Source organism: Aspergillus nidulans, chromosome IV, assembly GCF_000011425.1.
Source record: "Aspergillus nidulans FGSC A4 chromosome IV".
NCBI classification, from domain to species: Eukaryota; Fungi; Ascomycota; class Eurotiomycetes; order Eurotiales; family Aspergillaceae; genus Aspergillus; species Aspergillus nidulans.
Genome location: NC_066260.1, coordinates 407,560 through 419,334, shown reverse-complemented (window position 1 = coordinate 419,334; position 11,775 = coordinate 407,560). Strand labels below are relative to the sequence as shown.

The following is an 11,775-nucleotide window of genomic DNA, read 5'->3' as shown; positions in this document are numbered from 1 at the left end:
GCAAAGAGAGACGTCGATGGGGCTAGCGAGAGTCTACACTAAGCTTGGGGTGGTAGGAGTTGCACCTGCAGAAATGGTGCATGCACCGAGTACGACTACCGACCGACGTACCTCTGCGTAGTACAGTAGACCTGCTGGCAACACAGCTTTTTGAGTTATCGTGGTCACAGAAAATCTTGCCATTCTTTTCAGGTCTCAGGTGACAGGACACACGTTGAGCTTTGCCAAGGGTGAGGGCAGCTAGCGGCATGAAAGAGTTATAGCATTAGATCCATGATAAGATTCTCTAATATGGGCTTAGCACTGTAGCGAAATGTGGAAAACGATGGATAATTGCTATTGGATGGCCGGGTGGTTTGGCCGCTAATTATATCTAGCTTAACTGAGCGATGTCTAGGCGAGCTCGACCCCAAGGGGCAGGCGGTGCAGGGCGCCAACTACAAGTAACTTCGGCACGTGCCTATCGTACGAAACGTTATATCAAACACGCCTCGGATGTGGCGCAAACCTGTCTTGGCAGGCCATTAGCCACTAGCCACCCATAACATCACATCCTCTATCAATTCACCATCAGAACGTAAAGATCCTGTACCCGGTATCAAATACTAAAAATCACTTGTCAAGAGCAAAGAAGGAGAACAGAAACGACCATGGTTTGTTCCAAATGCCAGAAGAAGCTAAAAGCCACCGAACTAGCCACGCCAGGCGTAAAGCGCAAGAGTGAGATGTATTACGGCTCGCCTTCCACTTCGCTAGGTGGTGGTGGTGGTGGTGGCTCGGGTAGTGGTTCCGGAACTTCAGTAGCGAACAGGACCAAGGCTACACTGGGAAATACGGGTGTTTCAAAGGTGCGCCACCGATCTTGGAGGTCATGTCTATAACTGCCTAGAGGTGGCCTGGAGCAGTTAGTTGGAGGGTGCTAATCTTGGTTGGGTAGAACAAACTCCTCAGCGCAAAAGCGAAGAACCCCTATGCGGCGTACTCATCGTCTTGCGATATGTGCAAGGCGAAGACAGAGCAAGGGCGGAAATATTGTCAGCGGTGTGCGTATCAGAAGAACGGTAAGATGAGTCCCCCTTTCATCATTCAGCGAAGAGTTTCCATGTTAGAGTAGTTCGTTTTACTAACGAATACAGCGTGTCCAATGTGTGGGAAGAGTTTAACGGGGAAGTCCGCGAAGGATCAGCCTGTCGTGCAGGGGCAGAAGTTCAATTTGAAATGATGCTTGTTGATAAACCTGGGCGTGTTTTTTCTGGCTGTTTTCCTTTAAGTACTGGTTTTACGGCGTGACCTGGCGTACTGATAGGATTGATCCTTTGGGTGTGAATGCATATGAAACAAGGGAATAAATATTGATGAGCTAGTTATACATGACATGATAAACTCGAATATATGCAGATTTGAGCCAGATTATCCTACAGCTTCCGGATTCTTCACCAATTCGCTGTCGACCCCGTTCATCTACCTCTTCACTCGAGCAATAAGAACGCTCCGCAGCTCCATTACCGCTCAGCAAGCATGTTCTTGATGGCAGCGTAGTACGGCGGCAAGACGTACTTCGCAATCTCCTCCTTAGCAAGCCACTTGAAGTCCTTGAGGTTTTGCACATTGGCAGAAAGATCCGCCTGGCCGGCCATGATGCGTCCTTTCATGAAGAATGTCTTCTCTCCGGCTAGGGTGGCGCCGGTTGTCTCGTCAATCTTGGGTTTGCGAGAGTTGTACACGTAGTGGCCGACAGGGTGGTATCCGACCATAAAGGTGTTCATGTTCACACCAGCAGATTGTTCAAGGGTACGTTCAGCGGCCTATCAAACCAATATTAGCAAGCGCACGACACAGCAAGTGGGGTACACAGCATACCGATCGAAGGGTTTCACCAGAAGCGACAGGAGAGCTAGGAAGCTTCCAGTATCCTTCCTTGTGTTGAACAAGCAAGTACAGGGTCCTCTGAAGAGCCCGATCCAGACTCTTGGTGTCACCCTTCTTATCCGCCTCCGTTACCCGGGGATGCGGCCTTGGGATTTGCTCTTGCTTGCTTGTATCTTGAGACGTGTTGTTGGCAGTGCTCTCGGCATCCGAAATCAACGCCTCAACAATATGCTCCGGTTCCGACTCCTTGGCGCCCAGAAGCAGTTCATCGTTCCACGCCTCTTTACCGTACGCATTGTACTTGCCAATATCGCGCGCAGCGGTCTGGCGCTCTCGGACCTTACGCTTCCAATCCTCGTCAAGGGGCGTTCCGCGCTTAAAGTAGAAGTATTTCGTGAATGGGAGCGCCAGTCGCTCGTTCAGACGCTTCTGGTAGAAGTAGTACGCTTTCTCAAAATCGGTGAGGTCGCGTGTGATTTGGGGCGGACGGGACAGGAGCACGCCAGCATTGATAGTATAAGTCGGGCTCACAACAGGAAACGTAGATGAGGTCGACGAAGAGGGTTTAGGGGAAATGGGTGTAGCCGCGGAGGCATAGTTGCGGCGGACAAGTGTCTCTTGACAGCTGCTGCACACTCGCTGTTCGGCAATCGAAGGCCCTGCAACTCGACATCAGAAGAGACTCAATGGGAATAAAGCCTAATGTTACTTACGCAGTATTGAGGCTATGCGCCTGGCACCATTGGATCCTGAAGACATCTCCAAGTGGCTGTTAGTGTGGTCGTAACAGGCTCCTACGGTCCCTTCAGCAAGTCTCGAGAAAAGTCGTCGGTCACTGTTTTCCCGTCCCCGTCGGGCCTGGCTAGCCCAAAAACAGCTAGGTACCCACGTGACCACTTCAGCCTACTTCTACCCAATTTTCCCGCTGCACTCAATTTTCTCTTTCTTCTTTATCACAGCACCATCCTTATCGTCACTGCGTTCAGTTTCTTCTACAACCAGTCGATCATTCATTGCGGTGCTCAGAGAGAGTGCTTGCAGCTGATTTCGCTAGCGGTACCTTCTTGAATCCAAGGTGTACTGTTAGATAGATGCTGCGCACATCCCAATTGCTCGCTTCATATTTTGGAGATTCTACTAAGGGTTATTGTAGATGGTTTGAGATTGAGTCCAAGTAGTGCATTATTTAAGGGCTATGCAGCGTTCTTTACACGGCAAACCTTCTCTTTGGTTCCAAAGTTGCGTAAATTGTTGCCATACACTCTCCAGAACTGAAAATTCGGTCTGGAGATCAAAAGTCCTTTCTCAGCCAGTCGTATCTCCTCTGCATGGCTTTGCTGGCCCAAGACCCCATCGCTCCTTTCGCTTTCAGCAACCACGAGCGGGCTGGCCAGTCCGTTGCTCGTCTCTTCAACGTGCAAATGGGAAAATCGGTTGTTGAGGCCGTGTGCCGCCGTCAAAGATGTATTTGAGGGTGATCCTGCGGGCCTAATTTGACTTCCGCTCCCAAGCTGGGCTGAGAGTTTGACGAATATCTGCGCAGTGAGTAGACTGTCGTATCCTGCTTCATGATCGATTTTCTCTATTTCGTACCTGGCGAAATGAGGATGTATGCCTAAAGAGGTCTGTCTGTCGCCAGTTATATATTGCGTCATCCACTCATTGGTTTAGATATTCCCAGCAGACTGTTATTGATTTCCTGTAAAAGAAGATATGGGATTGGTGGACCCGCATTCATGTGTAGCAAGGTACTTTGTATCGATGGCAATAGGAAAATGCTTGTGCACCATGGACTGAAAGTCCTCTACATGGTTCGGTAGGGTTCCAAAAAAAGCAGCGGAAAAAGTAAACCAGATCGGTGAAGAGGTTGTGACCAACAAGAATAGGTCGATGAGCTTTGAGGCGTGCCTTGAAGTTCTCAACAAATTCCTGGAGTGATTTGCCCTGCTCCGTTGATGCAGTGTTGCCTCTGACGCCAGGGAAGTAATTGGTGCTGAGATGCGTAAGATCACCCCAAGCCAGGGCTTCGGCGATCCATCTGAAACCCGTCTGCTTCCGAACTCGTTTTTGACACCACTGGACCCTTTTGTCCCGGACAGCAACTTCGCGTTTCTCGTCATAGTCAATAATCTGTACGAATCCAGGCCGTCCGATGGTGACAAAGTCTGGATACTCTACTTCGACAACTTGGTGGACCAGTCTCTTTTGGAACCTGTTTAATATCGAAGGCACGCTGTCGAGTGTCTGGGTTTCCTTTTGGCGAGAAGGTGGCGGGATTTTGAGGTATTTATCGCGCTTCTATAATTGATTAGGTAGGACAGCAATCAAAATTGAACCTTTATATCACCGAGCGCGATCCATTCGTCTATGAGCTTCCGGACGAATTTCAAAAGTGCTAGAGATTCGTAGTCGGTCTCGTCAACGTCCATTGATTGAAGTCAGCACCGGTGCCATTATACATCTTTCTTGGGCCTTTGAGATAGCCCGTGCTTCCTCTTCTCTCGATACGTACGTCACGCCCGTTCTGTACAAAGCGCCCATATCAAATTTGTGCTCCAGGAGGAACTCGACCGCTGCATGGAAGACTCAGTCCTGCGAAAATAACGCTGAGCGTACATACCGCTGCTCTGGAATAAACAATTTCTCTCGGCGTACAGCCTACGATCAATGATTGCACTGAGGTAGAGGTTATATGGTTTCAAAGTATACTTCCCTACAGACAGTCAATATCACATATTTCGGAGAGCTCAAAAAGAATGCAGATAATCTGACCTGCCTCAACATCCTCCTGACAAAAGGTTAAGCCGACTTGGAGTATTTGGTACTAGTCAGCAAATTCCTTCAATTCCTGGTATCTCTGCTGCAAGCTATGTGGTGGCCCAGCTCCAGTTGTTCCGTGTGCAGCTAATGCAATGCCGGAGAACTCGAAATCGATAGCGACAAAAGCAGAGATGCGAGATTTTCTAACATCCGTGCTAGGTGGAATGGGAATGTCTGGCGCATTGACGTCCATGTCCATTTGTTTTTAATAGTTCTCTTGCCATCTCTCTCTCTCTCTCTCTTTTCTTTATTCCTGGTGCTAGTCCGAAAGATTAGTGGGATAATGGTATCAGCAAGTATACCCCAGGTAAAAAGAATTTGAATAGAAGAATATTGGAATAGTATATTAGAAGGATCTAGTATGGAATGAAAAGAGTGCGTCATAGAATATGTTTCGCTTCCGGACGATGATTGATTAGTGATTATTGCTGCTATATTGCAACTCTAAAGCATCAGCTGCTTTGCTGGCCGAACCCAAGCTGTCGTCCTCATTAGAAAAGAGGGTGCTCCTTTGACTGAGATGTTTGATGAAGTGTGTTGGTTGTTTGTTTGACGCCAAGCACGAAATCTGGAGAATCCCGTGACGAGCTACGTCCAGCCAACCCCAGAGTGAGGTGACTCTCGAGGCCGAGCCGAGGGACAAACGACCAACAGGAGCCGCCGCTCGGTCTCTGTCACTCCAAACTGCCGCAGCTGTAGTAACTCACCTTCCAACCAAATACAGAATATTTTGGAGTAGCCTCAATTGTTCATCTATTCCAGTCATAACCTCACGTCTGCAGCGCCTGCCTCCATCGACTAAGTTTCCACCTCGTCTTCCTGATTACCCCATCTTTGGCGATCATGGCCGACGACACATCCGGCATGTCGGCGTCCACGCCCGCACTCTCCCCGTCGAAGCTGTGCTCAAGAACCTACAAGAAAGCCTCGCAGCTCTTTTTAACCCGTCGATTACAAGAAGCTCTTGTATCTCTAGAGCCGGTGATTACGGCAAAAGGCAGCAATGATGATCAGGAAGTCAATGGGACCAGCTTGCCGCCAATTGCTACGGTTCCTGCCACCTGGCGCATCAAAATATGGAATCTGTACATCACGCTACTGAGCGCTATCATCGATCTTGGCCCAGAAGAAGGAAAGAAAGTAATTGGACAGAAGGAATGGAAGGACATCTCGACGCAAGTTCGCGATGGAGGCATCTGGGAAAGGGTTGTGCAGATCGGCTATCAAGGGCGGGAGGGGTCAATAGATGCAGAGGTCGTATATAACCTGTGAGTGACACTTTCAAACGTGCTATACTATGCACTAACAAGCTGATCTACTCAGGGGCACTCTTCTTTTGAACCATTCTCCTTCCCAAATTATCAATCAGCAACGACTCGAAACCTACCTCTCCTCTTACGGGCAACCGAATCTCGATATTGAAGAGCACCTGAACTCGCCCACGAGCTCTCAACAACACCGCATTCGTAACGGAGGCACAGATACACCAAAAGACCTTGCTGCACGAGTTCGGCTGATCGAGCTGTTTACCCTCCATGTTCTCCCAAGAAACGAAGAGTGGGACTATGCCGAGGAATTTATCAATTTGAGCGAGGTTCTCGATGAGGAGCGTAAGGAAGTCTTCATGCAGACGCTGGAAGGACTCAAAGAAGAGAAAGAACAAGGCAAACTACGTGCTGCAGCACTACAGCGCGAAAAGGAAGCCGAATTAGAGAGACAAGCACAGGAAGCAGATCGTCAAAGAGCAGAGGAGGCTGTTGCCGCAGAAAGAGCCGCTCAACAAAAGAATCACAAGATGAATGGTAGTGGGGTGGATTACGGGATTGAGAAAACCCATCCAAATGGGAGCATCCGAGGCAAAAAGGGCGAGAGGGTAGGCAGCAGCAAAGCCGGATCGTCATCACGGACGGCGCTGTCACCCCCCAGCTCGAAGAACCTCAAAAAGCCGGAGAAGCCTGAGACTCGGGCGAGACAATCACGAGCGCTGGCCGCAGGGCTCCAAAATCTCGTGCAGTACTTGGGCAAGTCAATATCCAAGAACCCTCTTTCGTTCTTGAGGTTGCTGCTGTTCCTCTTGGGTATTATTTTTGCCTTGAATAGACCAAAAATCCGTGAGCGGATCAAGAGAATTGCTGGGTCTGGCTGGCAAAAGGTCCGAGGCACTGTCGGGATGGGCGTGAAGGTGAGCTATATTTGATGTATTTATTGTCTTTTCATCGCGTTCTTGGACCATTTAGACATGGCCTGTTATATATATCCTTCGGTCTGTAAACCTAACCACGCTTCGCGAATGCCCAGTAATGAAATGCTATGAAACTGTCTTTCGGTATTTAATCCAGATGAACAATCTCTTGTACAATCCTTGTAATATGGTATCACGTGTCAATCAAGTAGCATTATGAAGATTCAAGTCACTCTTACTCGTTCACCTCTGCTCTTTTGACTTATCTGTTATTTCTGAGGGAGAAGCAGATGGCGGCTCACTCCCTCCATCCTCTTCGCATTCACGACGTTCACAAATTCTTCGTTTCCACCACCTGAACGCATGAACGAAAAAATGTGCTACGAATAGCTGCTCTGTCGTATACAGCAAAACAGGCACAGACGTCTTCGCTTTTATGTACAAGTCGACGGGCGTCCACATCGCGTATAGTAGCGGAATACCCAGAGCTGTACTCTTCGCCGGTCCGCAGAAGCATACGGCGATGGTCTCTTCAACGGACATCTGCTTCAGGACCTGCCAGCGGCCAAAGGTTGTTCGAACGCAGAGGCCTTGAGGCGGTCGAGATATAGAAAAACACACGGCTGTTAGGAACAGGTAAAGGGCAATATTGAATAGTACGACGAAGACGATGCTTTCGGTCGAAAGACCCTGGAGCGCCCCTGTTGCGAAGCAAGAGGAGAATGTTGACCTGGTGTAAGTGTGAGGAACTCATTCTAATCTTCTTTCCCACCTCTAACAAACTTACCAGATCATAAGAAGCAAACAGAAAGACCCAAGTTTCGCAAGTTTATACTTCTGCAATATATGCCCTGTTTTCTTGGGCCACAAGAACCTCACAAATTGTCCAACAGCGAGAGGCAGCAGCACGGCCAGGCCCAGTTGCTTGAATACGTCACGATACATGGCTGTGAGATCCTCATCCTGGTCTCTCCAAACATCGAACTCTTTTGAAGCCGGTAGCAGCGTCACCGTCCATCCAGCCGTTACAAACGGACCCAGAATGTTAGCAATAAGCACCTCGGCCAACGCAGCCGCATCGTCCCCTCCAGCCGACCTTGTCATCACCACATTCGACGCGATCGTCGTCGGGATACAAGCGGTGAATATGTATCCCGCCAGCACAGCGCGATCAATGCGTTCAGTCTTGTCGCTAGCGAGAATAGCATGTACGACAGCGAGGACAAGCGCTGGAATAAAGAGGAACGAGGTAACTTGGACGAGGAGGTGAAGGCGCCAGTTGAAGAGCTGCCGCACGAGCTTATCCTGAGGAATACTAAGGCCCGATATCAAAAAGACGATGGCGACGGCGCCATAAAGGATGCTGTATTCCGAACGAATTATGCCGCCATGTTTGGCGACGTTGGGGAAGAAGTATCCCAGCAGGCAGGCGACACCGATGCCAATAATGAGCCATTGATGGAGGATAAACAAGGCAATGCGTTTCCATGCCGGTTGTGGGGTGCTCATGGCGCCTAGATTAGGCTCGTCTAGACATCTGGACTCGACCTATGTCTCTGCTCAGGCTATTTGCCTTACCATGATTTTATGGGAATGATGGGCATTCGAGTTGGAGACCTGAGATCGGAGAAGATGCCGATGTGAGACGATAAACACTGATAGGGAGAACGATTGACCGACGCCCAACTGCTTTACTCTACTTTCAACATTTTCGCCCTCTAGCTTGTCCTCAATAATGCTGCTGGGTTCGCAAAGACGGGCGTTCGTCTCCAGGGAATCGCGCTCCTTTGTGCGTACCGTCCGAAAGATGCAGCACCGGCACCGCAACCATACCGGCACATAGCCGCCGTGACTGGGTATCCTAAATTCACCAGCACTGCTGCGTAAACCTACAAAGAATTTGATTGCCGAAGATCAACTTTAACCTTATCAATGGTCGAGGCTATTGGGTTATCTTGATTTGCCTGATCTTTGGCTGCCTGACAGATCAGGCATGAAGTGGAAAAAGTCTGGATAAAACATGTGCCGATGCCTCAGGTCACCACAACGAACTCGCAGGCTCGCAGTTACTCCGAAGGGCCGCATCTTCATCCCCTTATCAATGATCTGCTGATGCATTGAGCTGCACTGCAAGCTTTTGGACCCCATTTGCACTGCACTCGCTCTGCGCCTTGTGCTCCGTCCAGCATCACCAGCTGTCGACGTGTGGCCACCCGTCGGCATTCCCAAGTGCGGATTTACCTCGGCATGACTGGAGCAACGTCATTCTTCCTGGAGCCCGGATTCTCCCGCCTCCAGCATCCATTCACCCCTTGTGGTGGTCACTTGACATTGAAATGGAGCTGAATAGCGCGAAATCACAAGCTAGAGTATGGAAGCTCCTACATCCCAGCTATCCTGTCGAGCAACAGCGCTTTCACATGCAGAATTATGGTGTTTCATCCAGGCTGAGTTCAGATGGCATATTGCTTCATGAGATCATGTCTTCTGGAACCGGCAGCGCTGCAGAAAAAAAAGTCGAAGCCAGAACCATGGACTGGGCGGGTTCATTCAACCGGGCCTTCCAACGAAGTCTGGGGTCGTCGTTCTTGGGAGGAGGTAATAATGATGATAGTAATGATGGGAACGGCAACAGGGACATAACCACTTTTTGTCCATAAATATGTCTGTCCCGCAGCAATGGGAAGATCTTATAGTCCTACTTTTCAGATTTGAAGTTCTTCCGTATCGGTCTCGGCTGTGCTGGTCTCGATATTCTCTTTGCAGCTACTGCTATCACTGACAGCCAAGTTCCGCTCGTCCATCTCCCTGTCTCCGCTTCCCCGTTCCACCTTTGCGGCGCTCGCCCTCAGCCAAAGAATAATTAACCACACAAAAAGGGCAGAGACAAAACCCGCCACCGACTCCGAGTGTCCGGGCAATGATCGCCTATCCGAAGCTCTGACTCCCAATTATTTGCCTTGACTAAGACCGTGCTTCCAGAGCTTCCTTCTTCCTCGGCCCAACCGAGGGTACTTATACTTCCGTATCTCTCCGCTTCAAACCTGGGGAAATTCCACCTTGTGAACGTCCGATATCGTCGCTGTCCTCGTGACTCCTTTTCAGTCCTTTTTCTTTCTTTTTGGATTGTTCTTTCTTTTCTTTCTTTGTAGTCTGTTAAGTGTTGAGACGCGCAAGCTTGTTTCGTCCCAATTGGAAAAACCACAAATAGACTAAACACTTTTTTTGAGTCACAATGTCTGCTAAAGGAGGAGATGGCAGAAAGCCGGCCTCGCCGGCTGTCAATCTGATCGGTACGTCTTTGTGTCTGTATTTTGATGTACCTCAGTACTAATTCTGTTTAGCTGGTGGTGGAGCCGGTATGATGGAGGCTCTTGTATGCCATCCTTTGGGTACGGAACATCCAATCCAGTCGCACAAGCGTAAACATTAACAAATAGTCTAGACACCATTAAGGTCCGCATGCAACTCTCGCGGCGGTCCACGGCACCTGGTGTAAGTTCCCAAACTCTTTATGGGTCGGAGCGCAGTTACTCATTTGATTGCAGGTCAAGCCTCGTGGTTTCGTGAAAACCGGTGTCGAGATTGTCAAGAAGGAAACCGCACTCGGTCTGTACAAGGGTCTGGAGCCGTCTTGGGCGGTATCATCCCCAAGATGGCCATCCGATTCACCTCCTACGAGCAATACAAGCAGTTGCTTGCGGATAAGAACACCGGTGCTGTCTCCAGCAAAGCTACATTCCTCGGTACGCCAACACTAGTCCTAATCGCGCATTATACAGTTCGCGTAGATGCAGTTCGATACTAACGAGTAATGAACAGCCGGTCTCGCCGCAGGTGTAACGGAAGCCGTCGCCGTCGTGAACCCCATGGAAGTCATTAAGATCCGCCTGCAAGCGCAACACCACTCCCTCGCCGACCCCCTTGACGCTCCCAAATACCGCTCCGCCCCTCACGCTCTCTTCACCGTCATCAAGGAAGAAGGATTTATGGCCCTCTACCGCGGTGTCTCCCTGACTGCTCTCCGCCAGGGTACAAACCAAGCCGCCAACTTCACAGCCTACACGGAACTTAAGGCCTTCCTGCAACGCAGCCAGCCCGAATACAGCAACTCTCAGCTCCCTAGCTATCAGACAACCGTTATCGGTCTGATTTCTGGTGCTGTCGGCCCCTTCTCCAATGCACCCATCGACACTATCAAGACTCGTCTGCAGAAGACGAGAGCTGAGCCTGGTCAGAGCGCCGTGAACAGAATTATGACGATCGCCAAGGACATGTTCAAGCAGGAGGGTGCTAGTGCGTTCTACAAGGGTATCACGCCTCGTGTCATGCGTGTTGCACCCGGACAGGCCGTCACGTTCACAGTGTACGAATTCTTGAAGGGGAAGCTGGAGGCGTCGAACTGGGCGTTTGTGGGCGGAAAATATGAGGAATAAATCCTCTGATATCTCATCGCCTCCATCTGTTTTGGTGGAAGTTCCTCTCAGCTTCTGGTCCTGGTCTTAGTCCTAGCCCTGGCCCTGGCTGGCTGGCTGGCTGGCTGGAAAAGCATTTCATACAGTAGATATATCCCTTGGGCATTGTTGGTGGCGTTCTTTGTCCTATCTTGATCCTGTGTATATTGTCATATTATATTATACTCTTATGTCTGGTACCTGTCCTCTACTTCCAATGCCGTGTATGGAGTGTCTAATTCGGAGTCTAGTCCTGCCTTGACTCTCGATCGAACCTGGATGGACTTAGATTTAGAGCTGCATTCTATATAACACTCAATGGATTGCATTCTGCATTATGTCGTGCTTCAACTCCATAACTTTTGGTCTCAGACTGCACGCGATGGTTATGTAGATGTTGGTGACCATATTTTGCGCAATCTATAGCTAGTTTCGGTGTATGGAGTACAC

The 11,775-nt window shown here is 49.6% G+C and overlaps 6 protein-coding genes across 6 annotated transcripts, besides 1 other annotated feature; 3 read left to right on the top strand and 3 right to left on the bottom strand.

Moving 5' to 3' along the window:
- Positions 1–11,775: part of a sequence feature (contig 1.127 1..138927(-1)) that runs on past the window's edge.
- Positions 651–1,222, top strand: ANIA_07283 (cysteine-rich PDZ-binding protein; the record flags this gene model as incomplete). Its single annotated transcript, XM_675460.1, has 3 exons — positions 651–848; positions 938–1,061; positions 1,137–1,222. The coding sequence occupies 3 exons, from the start codon at positions 651–653 to the stop codon at positions 1,220–1,222; spliced, it is 408 nt and encodes a 135-aa protein (XP_680552.1).
- Positions 1,323–2,667, bottom strand: ANIA_10922 (mitochondrial 54S ribosomal protein mL46). Its single transcript, XM_050611883.1, has 3 exons — positions 2,583–2,667; positions 1,861–2,528; positions 1,323–1,805 (listed from the first exon to the last, which is right to left on the bottom strand). Exons 1-3 carry the CDS (start codon positions 2,626–2,628, stop codon positions 1,503–1,505), a joined length of 1,017 nt encoding a protein of 338 aa, XP_050467859.1. The 5' UTR covers positions 2,629–2,667; the 3' UTR covers positions 1,323–1,502.
- ANIA_10928 (CAF1 family ribonuclease) lies at positions 2,953–4,298 on the bottom strand (the record flags this gene model as incomplete). Its single annotated transcript, XM_675461.2, has 5 exons — positions 2,953–3,003; positions 3,090–3,404; positions 3,463–3,498; positions 3,622–4,167; positions 4,206–4,298. 5 exons carry the CDS (start codon positions 4,296–4,298, stop codon positions 2,953–2,955), a joined length of 1,041 nt encoding a protein of 346 aa, XP_680553.2.
- On the top strand, positions 5,533–7,016 carry pex26 (the record flags this gene model as incomplete). Its single annotated transcript, XM_675462.2, has 2 exons — positions 5,533–5,957; positions 6,013–7,016. 2 exons carry the CDS (start codon positions 5,533–5,535, stop codon positions 6,884–6,886), a joined length of 1,299 nt encoding a protein of 432 aa, XP_680554.2. The 3' UTR covers positions 6,887–7,016.
- Positions 7,420–8,380, bottom strand: ANIA_07286 (uncharacterized protein; the record flags this gene model as incomplete). The annotated part of the gene is made up of 3 exons (XM_675463.1): positions 7,420–7,461; positions 7,493–7,601; positions 7,659–8,380. 3 exons carry the CDS (start codon positions 8,378–8,380, stop codon positions 7,420–7,422), a joined length of 873 nt encoding a protein of 290 aa, XP_680555.1.
- Positions 10,107–11,307, top strand: ANIA_07287 (protein acuL; the record flags this gene model as incomplete). The annotated part of the gene is made up of 5 exons (XM_050611882.1): positions 10,107–10,164; positions 10,216–10,263; positions 10,317–10,370; positions 10,420–10,617; positions 10,694–11,307. The coding sequence occupies 5 exons, from the start codon at positions 10,107–10,109 to the stop codon at positions 11,305–11,307; spliced, it is 972 nt and encodes a 323-aa protein (XP_050467858.1).